A 15,401-nucleotide genomic window follows, 5' to 3' on the forward strand; every position below is an offset into this window, starting at 1 on the left:
GTGCTTCTCTGTGGGTTTTCTCCTGTGTCTTTTGGGTTGCTTGGTTTTGGGTTGGATTGTTTTTGTTTGGGGCTTTTTGTGTGATTTCTTTTTTTTTCTTTTGTTGGTTGGTTTTGTGTTTGTTTTGTGGGGTTTTGTTGGTTTATTTTACTTTCCTCTCCAAACTTTCTGATTATTGATTCTTAAGTTAGCAATTGACTTTGGAATGATTGTAGAACTTGTTTTGCTACCTGTGAGGTTTGCCTTGTAATTATGTATTTTACTATATGTATTTCATAATTTCTCCACCCACCTCTGCTGCAGCATGTTAATCTTTCTTCTCTGCTGACTTCACAGAGGCTCTGCATTTGGTAGAGCTAGACCTGTTCTTTTTGTACTTGTCATGCAGAAGTTGGTGGGTTTTGGGAGCCCAACACTGCTTTGGGTTCAATTTTCTCATCCTCATTGACCCCATGGATCTTATGGTCCACTTGATTAGTTGGGATGTCTTTTAGCAGAGACTCTGTGGGCTGGCTGTTCCTGTGTGGGTGTTTCTTCTGCAAATACACTTATTTGTCACAACTGTCAGGAGGACAGGAGACACATATACTCCTTCTCTGTGGAAGCCTACTAATCTTACTGCTTTGTGGATCTCACAACAGGGAGAAGGTAAAAGATGGAGGACGTGGTGATTGCAGGCATATCAGGAAAGCTGCCAGAATCTGAGAACTTGCAAGAGTTTTGGGAGAACCTGATGAATGGAGTTGATATGGTCACAGAGGATGATCGGAGGTGGAAACCAGGTGAGTGCTTATGGTCTCCTTTTGAAGCCCTGAGTTCTGAGTGTTCTAGAGGAGTTATCTATGAAAGGAAAGGATTTACCAGAAGTGAAACCCTGTCGCAGCTTCTGAATTCACTTCTGACGTATCATCAAGAAATTCAGGAACGGAACACTTTTATGAAGGTCTCATGCAATCTATTTTCTAATGTTATGTCCCATGCAGTAGTAGCTTATAAATAGTATGCAACTTGCCTCCAAACAAAAGAACACTGACAGAGCAGCTAGGCACCATGAATCCTGTACCTGCTGTTGATAGCTGTTGCAGTAAGATGGCTCTGACATTTTTCTAGGTTCAGAAGTAGCACAGAGACTCCAGCCCTGTGATTTTTTGCTTTTTACGATGTTCTTTTTGGGTCTAATCGTCTTTCTGAGGTGTTTGGTGTAAGTCTGTCCAGTTCAAGCTAGTAATTTGTAGAAGGGTAAAGTAGCTTTGTTTCTGTTCTGACTGGTGACTGACTGGAACCTCTGTTTATGTGCTTGGTATAACTTCCCAGAGCAAAAACTTGCTTGGATTAGATAAATGTCTTTTGCTCTCATATCCAGGAGAGTCTTAAAAATGCCAGTTGCTTTTGTTAATGCAGTGTTCTTATTTCCAAATGAGATTCATAGAGATGGGTAGGTGGATATTCATGGCAGCACTCTGGGTACTGCAGCAGGGAAGTGAGGCTCCCATGTAATCGAGGGCTGGCTGTGGTCATTCTGTTCTTTGCCTCAGCTGGTAGCTGCTTCAAAACTGACATACTCTGTGACTCAGCATTGGATTTTTCTTTTCAGGAATTTATGGACTGCCCAAGAGAAATGGAAAGCTCAAGGACCTAAGCAAATTTGATGCATCCTTTTTTGGAGTTCACCCCAAACAAGCTCATACAATGGACCCTCAACTTCGCATGCTCTTGGAAGTTTGTTATGAGGCTATTTTGGATGGAGGTAAGCAGCTGAATGTCTGAAGAGGGAAAATTGAGCTGTATTGCCTCTGTCCCTGCAGCAGGTGCAGACATGAGCTTGTGTGATGAGATATCTAACAAGATAAAGCCATCACATTAGAGAGAAGACCAAAGGACTGTTACAGGAGTTAGAACAAAGCTGTTTCCTCTGGAACTCAAACCAGGAAATCTGCTGCCTGCCAGCAAATCTCTACCTGCATCATATGGTGAAATTAGTGTGATAGAAACTCTGAACATCAGTTAACAGAAAACAGTACTAGAGCTTTTGTATGTTCTGCTCTACCCTAGTATTGCATAATAGGCCCCGTTATTAAGGGCATATTTGTAGTGCAGAAGGAAGATGACTTGGTTACAATTCTCATCAGAGATCTAAAGGAATGGCAGATGGCCTGAAGTATTTCTGTCTGTTGGCCAGGTTCATGGAAAATTTGTGGCATTTGATCTGCTAGTATGGAAGGCTTGCCCGGGAAGTGTGCTTTCAGAAACAGCAGACTCTTTCCTCCATTACTTCCAGTGTCTTGAGATTTTTGATTTACTTACCCACAGAGCCAAAAAGTTTATTTTTCACATTAAACAGTTTCGTGCCTGAACATAAACACATGGGAAAAAGTTGGAACCACCTCACTAGTACTGACATATTAAAGCTAATGCTTGCTCCTGTGCTGCTGAGCCTCAGTCTGGAGGCTTGACTATGTTAGCTTATCTGATCAGCATTTATATCTTTTGTAGCCCAGCCCATACACTTTTTTTGCACAAGACTGTAGCAATGCCCAGCTAAGCTGAAAAGCTGTCTCTGGGCACATTGTATCATGGCCAAAAGCCACTACCAGAGTTCTGGTGAACTTCTGCAGTAAGACTTACTAGATCTGCAGTTGAAACAGGGAATAGGTAAGGCCTGCCAGAAAGGGACAGTAAATAGTATTTCATGATCTGGTACCAACATATAATCTAATACTTCCCCAGTTTGCCCCTCCTTGGTTTATCTACTGTAATCTACCTTCCAATATTCTCCTAGGCTTTGACCCGTCCACCCTCCGTGGCACAGACACAGGCGTGTGGGTTGGTAACAGTGGGTCAGAAGCTATTGAAGCCCTTAGCCAAGATCCAGAAAAGCTTTTGGGATACAGTATGACTGGCTGCCAGCGTTCTATGATTCCCAACAGAATTTCCTACTTTTTTGACTTTAAAGGTAAGTTGGCGTGATTGTACCACCGTTTCTGTAGAGGAGTGGGGTGGATATAATGATGTAGACTTTTTTTTTGATTGAGAAAGTAGCCTGCAACGATTGTAAAGAGGCATATGGGAAGGAGAAAACGTATTGCAACTTCATGATGAGACTCTGTAATGCTTTGTAACTCAGTTGCTACTGATGGGCAGAGCTGGCATTCATCTGAAAGGTAGTGATGTCAGGAGGCCTCGGTCTTTCCTGGTGTTTGATTGCTATTTGGTGTCAAGCTGTGCAGAAGTCAGCTAGCCCAGAGAGAAACTCACTGGGACAGCTGCCTCTTTTTGACTAAAGTGGAAGAAGCAGGAGAGCCACTGAAATTGTGATTGAAGGCATAGGCATGACTTACCATGTGTGATGTTAGGCATTGCAGGGATGGGGAATTGCACTGAAGAGCAGCAGAGAACAGCAATAATGGCCAGGGTGGCAGCAGGAAGGGGAAGAGGTTTTTCTTGGTGAGGATGTAGAAATAGATAAGACTTGCCTATGAAGCTGCAATATATCTTTTGGGTGGATACATGGAATTAAAGAAAAATACTCTTAAAGCCAAAATGTTTACATTTTTTTCCACCATTCTCATCCCTTACTACCTGGTGAGCAGGTAGAGATGTCATTATTGTCTCCCATTGTATTGGGATTATCTGTTATGTCTGAATTTAACTTTTATTTAAATGCCTTTCTCTTGTGATTCCATCATGTAGGCATTGGAGAGCAACTCTAGGAAGTAAACAGTAAAAAAAAAAAAGCAACAACCAAACAACCAACACTTTTTTTGTTTCCCTTTCTGTTCCCTAAGGGCCAAGCATAGCTATTGACACAGCCTGCTCCTCTAGTCTGGTGGCTCTGGAAAATGCTTATAAGGCAATTCATAATGGACAGTGCAGTGCAGCCCTTGTAGGAGGGGTCAATGTTTTGTTGAAACCCAACACTTCTGTGCAGTTCATGAAGCTGGGTATGCTTAGTCCTGATGGTGCCTGCAAGGCTTTTGATGCTTCAGGTAAGGCATTACTACAAAAGATGGTTGTGTTTTGTTGTGTGAGAGGAACTTACTGTGGGATTCGTGACCAGATACTCCTCTAAAAGAGTGAAGACCTGGTGTTGAAGTTGTTCTTAGCTGCTCTGTTTGGGACATACCCTGGACCTGATCTGTGTTGCATTCCCCACTGAACCTGGTAAACTAACTATGTGGAAGAAACTGTATGGCTCATTCCTCAGCCATTGGGGAGAGGAAAGATCTACCTCTTGGTGGAAACTTTCTATCCTCATTTGTCATGAGCAATGAGCCTTTCTAGGACATTAATTGTTGGGGTTTTTAAAAGAAATGGGTATGTCAGACTCTTAAATCAGTCTGTTGTAAGTGGTAGCTCAGAAAGAAGCTTACTTACATGGTGGTTTGCAACTTTTTCCAAAGCAGAGCAGAATTTGTGACTCATTCTTTTCTCTCTGCTCTTAGGGAATGGATATTGTCGCTCTGAAGCTGTTGTGGTCGTTTTTTTGACCAAGAAATCCATGGCTAAGCGAATCTATGCTACAGTAGTCAATGCTGGAACTAACACTGATGGCTTTAAGGAGCAAGGTAAGCCCAGAGCCTCTGAAAAGTGCAATACCTACCGAGTCTTTGTCATCAAAAATGGGGTGTTCTAGAGTTTCTCTTTAGATCTGTGAAAGGTTGGGGTTTTTTAATTGTTTTGAGTGTTTTTTTCCCTGTTTTGTGTGTTTTGGTAATGCAAAGTTTAGGATCCTCTTTTGTAAAGAAGTTGGAAATAAATGGTGGTTTCTGCAGTAGAAAGTAACAGGGAGTGTCCAGTCGCTGGTTCAGCCTTCCTCAGCACATCTCTGCAGTAACTTCTGCACTGATGGTAGCAATGTAGGCAGTTTCATGACTGTAAGGCTCTTTTCCTACTGCTGTCCCACTTCTCTTGCTCTCCATTTATGGACACACAAGTTTCACATGTCCTGCTTGATCTAGGCATCTCCTAGTATTCTTTTAACCAATGTCTTTCCACTCCAGTCTAACTCACTGATTTAAGTCTGTTTCTGCTTCCTCTGCTCTCCTTCTGAGGAACCTGAGAGGCTTATGTTTGGTGTTCAGGACATTGGTGTAAATCCTGGGAAAGGTCTCTTGTCTCTTTTGGACTTAGTAGCCCCAAGCAGTTGAAAAGGTGCTAAAATCAAAACAGGAAGTGTCTGATAGGAGAGAGGAATTGACAGCAATTTTTGTCCTAGGCGTAACATTCCCATCTGGAGACATGCAGCAGCAGCTGGTCGTCTCTATGTACAAAGAATGTGGTGTCAAACCTGAAGAAGTGGAGTATATTGAAGCTCATGGCACAGGCACCAAGGTCAGCATGGCCCTTTTTGGACTGGACTGTTTTCTTCTCTCTTATGTTATTTCCTTGCATCACTTACCACTCTTTTCCATTAAATTCTTTTTTTTTCCTTCGTCCTTTTTTCTCCTTTTAAAATGAACTATATTCTTATATTACTCCTTTCTACCAGTTCCTAGAGCATGTACTGCTACACCACTTTTGAATTTTGCTCAAACATCTTCCAGATGTCTCTTTTATGATGTGTTTTCGAAGTGCTGGCTAATAGCCATTCTGATTCTCTTCCTACTAGGTTGGAGATCCACAGGAACTAAATGGCATTGCAAATTTCTTCTGCCAAAATAGGAAAGAGCCACTGTTGATTGGATCAGTCAAGTCAAACATGGGTCATCCAGAGTCTGCATCTGGGCTTTCTGCATTAGCCAAGGTAACAGGCAGCTTGAGAAAGAAAACTGGGGGAGGGGGGCAACAGAAAAGTATGTGTGGAGGTTTTGTATTTGCTTCTTTTAAGGAAACTTTGCATTGTTCCAGGATAAGATGTTCACTGGTAATAAGAACTCAGATGATTTTCATTAATTACCTACTTGCTTCACCTGCAAATACTTCTAAAAGCTCAGGTGACTGTTCTGCAAGCTGGACAGGAGTGCTCTGGGCACATAGGTGCACACACCTTAGTTTCCCCTTCCTGCTGAATTCTACAGGAGCATAACTCTGCTCAGAATAAAGGCTTTGGGATCACTTTACTGATTAGCCTTGCACTGAACCTTCCAACAGAACTGCTGTAAGTCATTTGGGTTTGAGGGGCATACAAGGAGAGAGATTTAAATGTTTGGAGTAGTTGGCAATGGCCAAAGACAAAAAGGCAGTGTGGGCTTTCAGTGCCAAAACAATAGCTGATCCTTCTGGCTGTGTGTCAGAGATGTATCATGTCTTCCTCTACTCTCTTATGTTGGCAAGAAGCCAGGTGAGTTCTTTGGGATGAAGCTACCAGCTTGAATAAACTGGTTGTCCTAGCAACCAGCCTGCTAACCACTGCTGTAGGCAGGCAGTCATCTGTTGGCTCTGGCTGCTAAACTGCTTAGCAGAGAGCCAGCTAATGTTCACCCTTGGTTGTAAGCCTATTACTGACAGCCTCAGAGCCACACAGGCTGAAGTCACGTATGCTTATGCTGTCACTGCTGGAACTTTAGAGTTTTCAAAGTGCATATTGTGACCTGAATACATACAACTTGCTGTGAATAACCTCATCTGCAAATAAATCATGGAGACGGTGTCACTCTGCAGAGGGAAGTTTACTTTTAGCACCTCTGTCCCTCAGACTGGCACTTTTCTTCATAGAAGGAATAATGACTGAGTCATAGCTCTCCATCCATATTGTGTTGGACGTTCTAAACAATTTGCTTAGTGCAGTTCTGCTATGATCTGTCAGGACAGAATCATAACTTTGAAGTATTTTTTCCTTCTCCTGTCTGTTTCTTAGAGGATGCAGAACTGCAAAGGCCACATTTTCTTTTTGAAGACTTCACTGACACCATTTCCCACACTTTCTGTCGTCAGTTTTCTTGCTTAACTTTGTATTGGAACTCAGAGCTGCAGGCAAGAGCCTATGGCATCTGTCATGCCTGGTAGAATATCTTTTTGCTGTGCTTTTATTGTGCTAGGTCTCGTTTCCAGATCTGGCATTTTGAAAGCACCTGAAGCTCTGTCTCTGTTCTTGATTCTTTGAGAGCTGGGCAGCACTTGGTATTTTAAGATTTGAAAGTTACTCAGAATGGCAGATCAGGAGTCCTTGAGACCAAGCCAGAAACTGCACCAAGCCTCTCTTAGACATTAACTATCTCAGAATGTCTGCAGTTTTGTTAGATATTTTCTTTTGGAATTCCATAAAATGCTCTTATGATAATAAATCTTGAAGGTATTGGATTTCAGACTTTAAAGGAATATATTCATTATGTGGACAGGTAGGAAAGGGAGTAGGGCTTGCCAAGGCCACTTCAGCTAGATTCTGGTAGCTAAATTCTGGTGAGGGAGGGAAAATCACCTGTACCTTTGAGCTGCTCAGCCTGTCTAACTACCTACATGCTGCACAGCAAAGACAATGCCTTTTGGTGGTTCTGGTGTATGCTCACTCTTCTGTGCTCTCAAACTTGTCTAGAAGCCATGACAGGCTTGAAAGGACAAATGTGTGCTGTGTAAAGTAAGAGCAAGTCTATGGTGCATAGTATTGTAGGTGTGGAGCACTGTGCATGAAAATACTTAAACTGCAACTTTAGACATGCTGACTGGAGTTGAAGTCATGCATTTATGCTGGTTGTTCTCCCAGGTAGGCCGCCATGTCTGAGAGTCAACTCAGAAGAACAGTTCCTGAACCAATACCTGTTTCTCTGACCATTTAGTGGTAATGAAGGAATGGCCAAACGTACAGAGCACAGAGTGTTTGCAACTGACCTTGTAGTCTGTGATTTGCTGGACTTGTGCCACAGAGGATTATGGGCTTGGTGTCATGGGCTGTTTATAAAGATGCTGCTGAGAGAAGGAGCTCTTGCTTTTTTGGCACAGCTATTCTAACTCTCACACTGTTTCTGTACTTCCCTTTGGCTCTGCCAGTTTTGACCAGTCTGCTGTTCCTGCTTTTTGGATCAAGAAGACCACAAATGGGTGCAAAGCAGCAAGCAGACTCCTTTACCAGTGCTTCAGCTTGGCTCTTTGACAGCAAAAGCAGAAGTGGAAGTATTCATTGTGATGAGGAAGAGAGTGGTGGTGTGTGACTGGGGTGAGATGAAGCAGAGTGTAATGAAGGGACAGGTTCTGAAAGGGGAGAAAGAAGATGTCATTGTTAGCAGCCAGACTGCTTCTCCAGATAGACTGCATGGATTTCCAGTTAGAAAGGGTCTGGAAGCTAAACTTAAAGCTACCACTTCTCACCTTCACTGCTGACTTCCTGCATGGACTTGAAATGTACCTGGATGAAGTAGACACTACCTCAGTAACATCAATAACGCTGTTTGTTGAAGTGTCCCTTTAGCCAAACAGCTGCTTTAGTGTGTGCTATGTCTCATTTATAGTAAAACAATAACAGAAACCTGTTTGTTACAAGGAAATGTGGCGCACAGAACACTCTTTTTTTTCTTCTAGGTCATTCTCTCCTTGGAGCATGGGGTGTGGGCTCCAAATATTCACTTCAATACCCCAAATGCAGAAATTCCTGCCTTACATGATGGCTCTTTGGAGGTGGTTTGTAAACCAACACCAGTGAAAGGTGGCCTTATCAGTATCAACTCTTTTGGCTTTGGAGGTGCTAATGCTCATGTCATTCTGAGGCCAAATAAGAAAAAAAGCAAGGCTGTGGAGACTCAAACCATGGTAAGACTGGTTCAGGTTTGCGGCAGAACCCCGGAAGCTGTGGAAACACTAATTCAAGAAAGCAGAAAACATGTAGGATGCAATGCATACCTCAGCCTGCTCAACGAGATCTCTTCAGTCTCTGCATCCTCCATGCCCTACAGGGGCTACACACTGGTTGGCAGCGAGGATGACATACGAGAGGTTCAGCAAGTTCAAGCATCTGGCAGACCACTCTGGTACATCTGCTCAGGTAAGCCTGTAGCAGCAGGTCCAGGCTTCCATATTCCTCTGGCTTTGAGTCTTGAGCAATTAACTGGATTCTGTGCACTAATGCTTTCCACTCTAGCATGAGGAATTAACCTGTGAGATGTCTAGGAGATTGATGTTTCCTGCATTTTATCTAACCTTAACTTTACCATCTTCTGATGATGGTAAAGTCCAGGATAATAAAAAACCCACAGTACCTAATTTACAGGATGTTAGAAATGTACAATGTTTTGTTCTTAGGTAGAATTCCTTCACTGCCAGAGCAAGTATGTGATGTCTGCTCCTTTCATGGAGCATTACTGAAGCTTGCTTTCTCTTTGCCTGTCCTGCAGGCATGGGAACACAGTGGAAAGACATGGGCGTGAGCCTTATGAGGCTGGATTTGTTCCGCCAGTCTATCTTGCGCTCAGATGAGGCTTTGAAGAGCACAGGCATAAAGGTCTCAGAGCTGCTTCTGCATGCAGATGAGAGCACTTTTGATGACACTGTCAATGCATTCATTGGACTGGCTGCTATTCAGGTAAGACTCAAATGACTGGTGGCAGGGGTCACTGACTCAGTCCACATCAGCATGCTCTGCTGGTGTGTCTGTTTGGCCAGTAACGTTTCAGACCGATTAATGGAAGCTCACTTGGCAAGTGGCATCTGTTAGAAATACCCCTCTGAGAGGAGGGGCTGTGTTGTATCCTTGACAGTTTTGGGCTCTGCCACTTGCAAGAGACCCCATCTCAAATACTGTGTCCAGTTCTGGTGTCCCCATTGTAAGAAGGACACAGAGCAAGTCCAAAAGAGGGCCACAAAGATGATCCAAGGGCTGAAGCACCTCTGCTGTGAGGATAGGCTGAGGGAGCTGGGGTTGTTCAGCCTGGAGAAGAGAAGACTCTGGGGGGCACCTTACAGCTGCTTTCCAATACCTGAAGGGATCCTATAGGAGGGCTGGAGAGGGCCTTTTCATAAGGGTGTCTAGCAATAGGGACAAGAGGAAATGGTTTTAAGATAAGGGAGAGCAGGTTTAGACTGGATCTTAGGAAGAAGTTCTTCAGTGCAAGGGTGGTGAGACTGGAATAGGCTGCCCAAGGAGGTTGTGGATACCTCCTCCCTGGGGGTGTTCAAGACCAGGTTGGATGAGGCCTTGAGCAGCCAAGTGTAGTTGAGAGGCATCCCTGCCCATGATAGAGAGGAGGATCTCTGAGGTCCCTCCCAACCTAAGCCATTCTATAATTTATCTGTGTGTACATATGGAGCTACCCTCTTTTAAGAGACTAAGGAGTATCTTTTCATTTTTATGTAAACATCTGTGCCAAGGAACAGGGTTCCATTGAATGCCTTCTAAAGTTTGTCCTGCAAATGGACTAAATGATACTAAATGATATTAATCCTGAGAATCAATATGGGATTAATTGTTCCTAATAAACTAGAGGCAGAGCTTTTAAAATTATCTGGAAAACTGGTCTTGCCTCTTACTTTGTACAGACATGCTCTTGGCAACCTCTTATTGTTGAAAATAGCTTCTTAGTGAGCTACATAGTGAAAAGGCCCAAACAGTACTGGAGTCACATATGATTTTAGGGATAGCTTTGAAATGAGGCCTGACATGTTTAAAAAGAAAATTATTATTGGTAGCATTGTTGTTCTTCTGCTGCAGTTTTGAGGGGTGGGGAGGGAAGCAGTAAGACCAAGAGTTATCTGTACCAAAAAGCCATTTTGTAATGTAGTCATGCTGTGTACTTTTGAGGGCCGACACCTCCCTACTCTGGCATGGAATCACTAATCCCTGCTTTTCCTTACAGATTGCTCAGATCGATATTCTGAAGGCAGCAGGTCTGCAACCTGATGGGATTGTAGGCCACTCAGTGGGAGAAGTAGCTTGTGGCTATGCAGATGAATCCTTAAGTCATGAGGAAGCCATTCTTGCAGCTTATTGGCGAGGACAATGTGTTAAAGAGGGCAAATTGCCCCTAGGAGGAATGGCTGCTGTTGGTAGGTATACCCTTATCAAAAGAGTGATACAGGAAAGTTCATCTGATCTGCTTTGTGATGTTGGGATAGAAATGTATTGGTGGAGACAGTAATTTCTGTAAAATTTTGGCTGCTCTTGCATCTTCCCTTCTGATGTAGAACAGGGTTGTTAAATATTAAAGTTGATGTAGGACCTGAAATACAGTAGAATTCTGGTAATCCATTCAAGACTAAGTGGAAATAGAGAAAATCACTGACAAGTGACAGAGGACTGATAAATAATCGTCTTGAAATGAGAGGTGAAAATCTAATGCACTAGGATGTTTGGTTCTTGATATGGAAATCTCTCTTTTTATTAATACATATATATGATTGTCTGCAAGAGTAATGAAACAACAAACCAGTAAGCCATCATTATGTAGTGGACAACTGGCTACTGGAATTTAATACCATTAGTACTTAGTGGACCTAGTAATACCTAGGAAGCAGTTTTCCCTGACCCAGCTTTGCTCAGTTATTTTGTAAGCCATATAATTTTGTCCACTTTTGAGCTTTGGATTCAGCAGTTTTGCTTTGTGGCTTCATGCTGCCTGACATGTTTAAAAAGAAAATTATTATTGGTAGCATTGTTGTTGTTCTGTTTCTTCTTACTGGATACAATTGGTCAATTAATTGGGCAATTAAAAACTGAAACAGTTCAGGGAAAAGCTACTGCAGATCTAATGCACTGTATTTGTCTAGGGACTTGATATAATTCTGGACTTCTTTCTGTGATGCTGTGAAGAACTACCTACCTCATTTAGCCTCTTTTCCTTGATATTGAATACTTGACAGACAGAACTTAGAGTGATGGATGTAATGTGGTTTTTATAATCTGATTCTGAGGTCAAGTTCTTCCTCTGACTTGTATCCATGCAATATATGACCAGATGCTGCTTGTGTTAAGCTAGTTTAAGCCACTCGAGTTCTGCTACTTAGTCTGTGTGAGTCAGGCTGGCATATTCTTTTTTCTCTTCTAGTTCAGATTGCTAATGGCAAGATCAAACAAACCAACTCTGTTGCTTCTTGAAAAGTGTGTGGGTTCCCCCCACCCTGCCCCTTAATGGGCTGATACAAAGATTCAGTTCTCTGTTCCTGTGCTCGGTATCAGAGTGATAAATGTCACATTAAAGCTTTGAGATAAATATCCTCAGCTTATGCAGAACCACTTTTGGGGACTGGAGAGATAAGGATCCTTCCCAGTTTAGCAAAATGATGAATTAAGTGCAGCGATTGTGCATTTAAGATTGCCTTCCCTTCTGAGACTTGCTGCTAGAAACACTTGTCCTGTGATCTTCCTGCTGCAGGTCTGACATGGGAGGAGTGTAAGCAGTACTGTCCTCCAGGCGTGGTACCAGCTTGTCACAATTCTGAAGATACTGTTACAATTTCAGGGCCTCTGGTGAGCAAGGAACTTGAGTTTGGGTGCAAGCTGGAGTTGTGACTGGCCCCCGTGAGGGAAGAGTGAAGCTGAGTTAAAGCTCAGCTGCTTGCAAAGGGGAGTTGGATTAAAGTGGTGGGAAGGAAAATGGTGCTTTTTGTAAACTTAAGCACTCAAATGGCTGTGGGAGGAGGTGGTGTCAGTGCCTCAGTGACCTGCTAATAAAAGATCTCTATGCTGAATAATCTTACAGCCATGGGCACAGTGAAGGATGAGTTTTAAGACTGAGAAGGGCAAACCTCATACGGCTGCCCTTAAGTGGCAAGTGATGAAAGGCATGGGGGGAGTACAGTGACTCACACAGATCCTAAATATGTTGTGAGCTTTTATTTTTAGTTTACTTCTTTTGCTCTTAGGACACTGTGAATGAATTTGTAGCCAAGCTGAAGAAGGATGGTGTGTTTGCAAAGGAGGTGCGCAGCGCCGGAGTCGCCTTTCATTCCTATTACATGGATTCCATTGCACCAACACTCCTCAGGGCCCTGAAAAAGGTAGGGCTGCCAAACTCTGACTCACATGGCTTGTACTTAGGCAGCTGGATTTGAACATAGGTGATCTTGAGTTTAAGGGGGCTCCTTTCTTGAGGAGTAAATCTCTTGAAGAGCTTGCAGATGCCTCTGAGGCCTAAGGTTTGAAGTCTTGTGACCTCAGGCAGAAGGATCTCCTGAGAAATGAAGCTGGGAAAAATTACCTGCAAAAAGAAGGGACTGCTTGCTTTTGCTTTCTTACTGTTATCTGTGACATGAAACTCTTCTTCTGTCCCTCTTCCTCATCTGTCTGTAGGTCATTCCATGCCCCAAACCTCGTTCAGCACGATGGGTCAGTACCTCTATCCCTGAATCTCAGTGGCAGAGTAACCTGGCTAAGTATTCTTCTGCAGACTATTATGTGAACAACCTAGTGAGTCCAGTGCTGTTCCGTGAAGGTCTGATGCGTGTTCCAGAGAACGCTGTCACAGTAGAGATTGCTCCACACGCTCTCCTCCAGGTATTGTGTTTGGTTGTGGCAATGTGATACCATACCATGGTTGACACCCTGCTGCAGGAAGGAGACTGAGGGTCTGAGGACTAGGGAACATTGGGGTTGGGGGTATTTTCTTCCCCTAGTCTCCCTACACTTTCTCCCTCCAGTAGTTGTTCTGAGTTTCCCCCCAGCTTTAAAACCTTCTTGATGTTTGGGTGGTTGGTTGGTTGTTTTTCACATGGGTTTTGATGTAGTGTTTTGGTTTGTTGGTTTTAGTTTAGGTTTGTGGGGTTTGTTGTTAGGTAGGTTGGTTGGTTGGTTGGTTGGTTGGGGTTTTTTAGTATGGTGTGTATTAGTACTCTTTTGTAAAATGAAAATTAATTCCAAGACACTACCATTTCCCCATCCAAACATTTGCATTGTATTCTTTATTTATTGGCATGCATTTCAGAGAGCTGATAGTGAGCTCTGAACTGTGCAGCAAGTAAGAAAAGCATTTCATTGTTTGGATCTCATGGGGAGTGTGTGTGAAAACTGGAGTGCAGGGAGAAATTCAAGCCTTGACAGACCTTCTCTATGAAAAAATCTGTTACCACCATCTGTACACTGAATTTGGTTGGAGATTCTCTTCTTAGCAAGGGGTGGCTGGTAGTGGAGTTTTCCCCTCTTCTCCTAGACCAAGAATTCTGAGACCACCCCATAAGAATTCTTTTTGTGGAATCAGCTCCATAGTAGAGGATGCAGAGCATCAGGTGTGTTACGATGCACTTGCTGCACAAGACCAATGCTATGATCTTATGCCTGTCCCTTAAGTCTCAAGGACTGGTCTTTTTCATTTGGTCTGTGGCATGTAAGAGGAGAAAAGTCTTAAGAAGAATCAGTTACTTGAGGATGAAGTTTAATAGTTATACCATGCTTCTGAGTTCCAATACAGTGAATATTTATTGTGTGATGTTGCTCTTATTTATGCTTTAAAAGTGACTAGAGGAGAGAATAAGAGCAAAACTTTTAAACTGGCCAGATATTTTTCTCTCTAAAAATATTATACACTTAAAGTACTTCTTCCATTTAAAGACTGTGAGATCTGATAGAAGAGAAGATACAAGTTGGGTCAGATGTTCAGGGCTGTCAATTGGAAAATGCTGTAAGATGCTTCAGACAAAAAAGGGCTGCTCCTGGGAGTAAGGGCCTAAGCTGTGTGTGGTGTTTGTGTGAGTGAGGGAGAGGCTTGAGAAGGTGATCTGGCAGTTCTGGAAGTGCAGCTTTTGATTCCACCTAACAATCTCCTTTGGGAAAGGGAGATTTGTCTTTTGGCAGAATTTCATGAATATTACATAGGTTCTGCTTTACTGGATGTGCAGCTTGGGTTGCTGGAAGGGTATTGTGCTGCCCTTCCTCTTCCCCTGGTAAAATGCTTTGTGTTCTATCACCTAGCACAGAGCTGTTGGCACACTAGTAGAGAAAAATTCAGACTAAGTAGTAAATAATGGCTTCCACCAGTGATTCATGGACTCTATTTGACCAGGGTATCTTGAGGAGGACTTTGAAACCAACTTGCACCATCCTACCTTTGATGAAGAAAGAGCAGAAAAATAATCTGGAGTTTTTCCTAACACAGATTGGAAAGATTCATTTAACTGGGTAAGGAGACTTAAGGGAGAAAGGTGACTGGGGTGTCAGGAGAGAATTCAGATCTCTTCTGTAGTATACAGGTCTTCACAAAGATTGAAATACTTCTTCAGAAAGCCTGGAAAAAAATGGGGCTTGGATCTGTACTTTACATATCCAACATGCTCACTTTTGGAATGTCGCCTTGGGTGAGAGACTACTTGGTCTGGGAAGGTGACTTTTAAAGAGGAGTCCGAGTCCCATTTTAGAAGCCTAGGAACCTGGAGATAGGTGTTGGAGAGAAACTTTGCATCTTGTAGGCTGTTAAGAGTTCCAAATTCAGCTGTAGTAAGTGTTACTGGTATCCTGGAGAAACCTTACACATGGAGCCCGAGAACAATTACTGTCTGACCTTTAAGTATTGTAGTCCGTTTTCCCCCTTCCCCCATTGCCGTGATATTTT

General features: G+C 43.0%; 1 protein-coding gene across 1 annotated transcript in view; it reads left to right on the forward strand.

Moving 5' to 3' along the window:
• Positions 1-655: 655 nt before the first annotated feature.
• The window catches only part of FASN (fatty acid synthase), a 33,221-nt gene continuing 18,475 nt past the window's right edge, over positions 656-15,401 (forward strand). The window contains exons 1-14 of the mRNA XM_054393725.1: positions 656-782; positions 1,595-1,747; positions 2,780-2,953; positions 3,786-3,986; positions 4,443-4,565; positions 5,216-5,331; positions 5,609-5,743; positions 8,452-8,911; positions 9,261-9,448; positions 10,719-10,908; positions 12,234-12,328; positions 12,724-12,858; positions 13,151-13,354; positions 14,856-14,971. Of these exons, the coding sequence (XP_054249700.1) occupies positions 656-782; positions 1,595-1,747; positions 2,780-2,953; positions 3,786-3,986; positions 4,443-4,565; positions 5,216-5,331; positions 5,609-5,743; positions 8,452-8,911; positions 9,261-9,448; positions 10,719-10,908; positions 12,234-12,328; positions 12,724-12,858; positions 13,151-13,354; positions 14,856-14,971 (2,417 nt within the window). The remainder of the gene's footprint in view (positions 783-1,594; positions 1,748-2,779; positions 2,954-3,785; positions 3,987-4,442; positions 4,566-5,215; positions 5,332-5,608; positions 5,744-8,451; positions 8,912-9,260; positions 9,449-10,718; positions 10,909-12,233; positions 12,329-12,723; positions 12,859-13,150; positions 13,355-14,855; positions 14,972-15,401) is intronic.

This window comes from Indicator indicator, chromosome 29, assembly GCF_027791375.1.
Source record: "Indicator indicator isolate 239-I01 chromosome 29, UM_Iind_1.1, whole genome shotgun sequence".
NCBI classification, from domain to species: Eukaryota; Metazoa; Chordata; class Aves; order Piciformes; family Indicatoridae; genus Indicator; species Indicator indicator.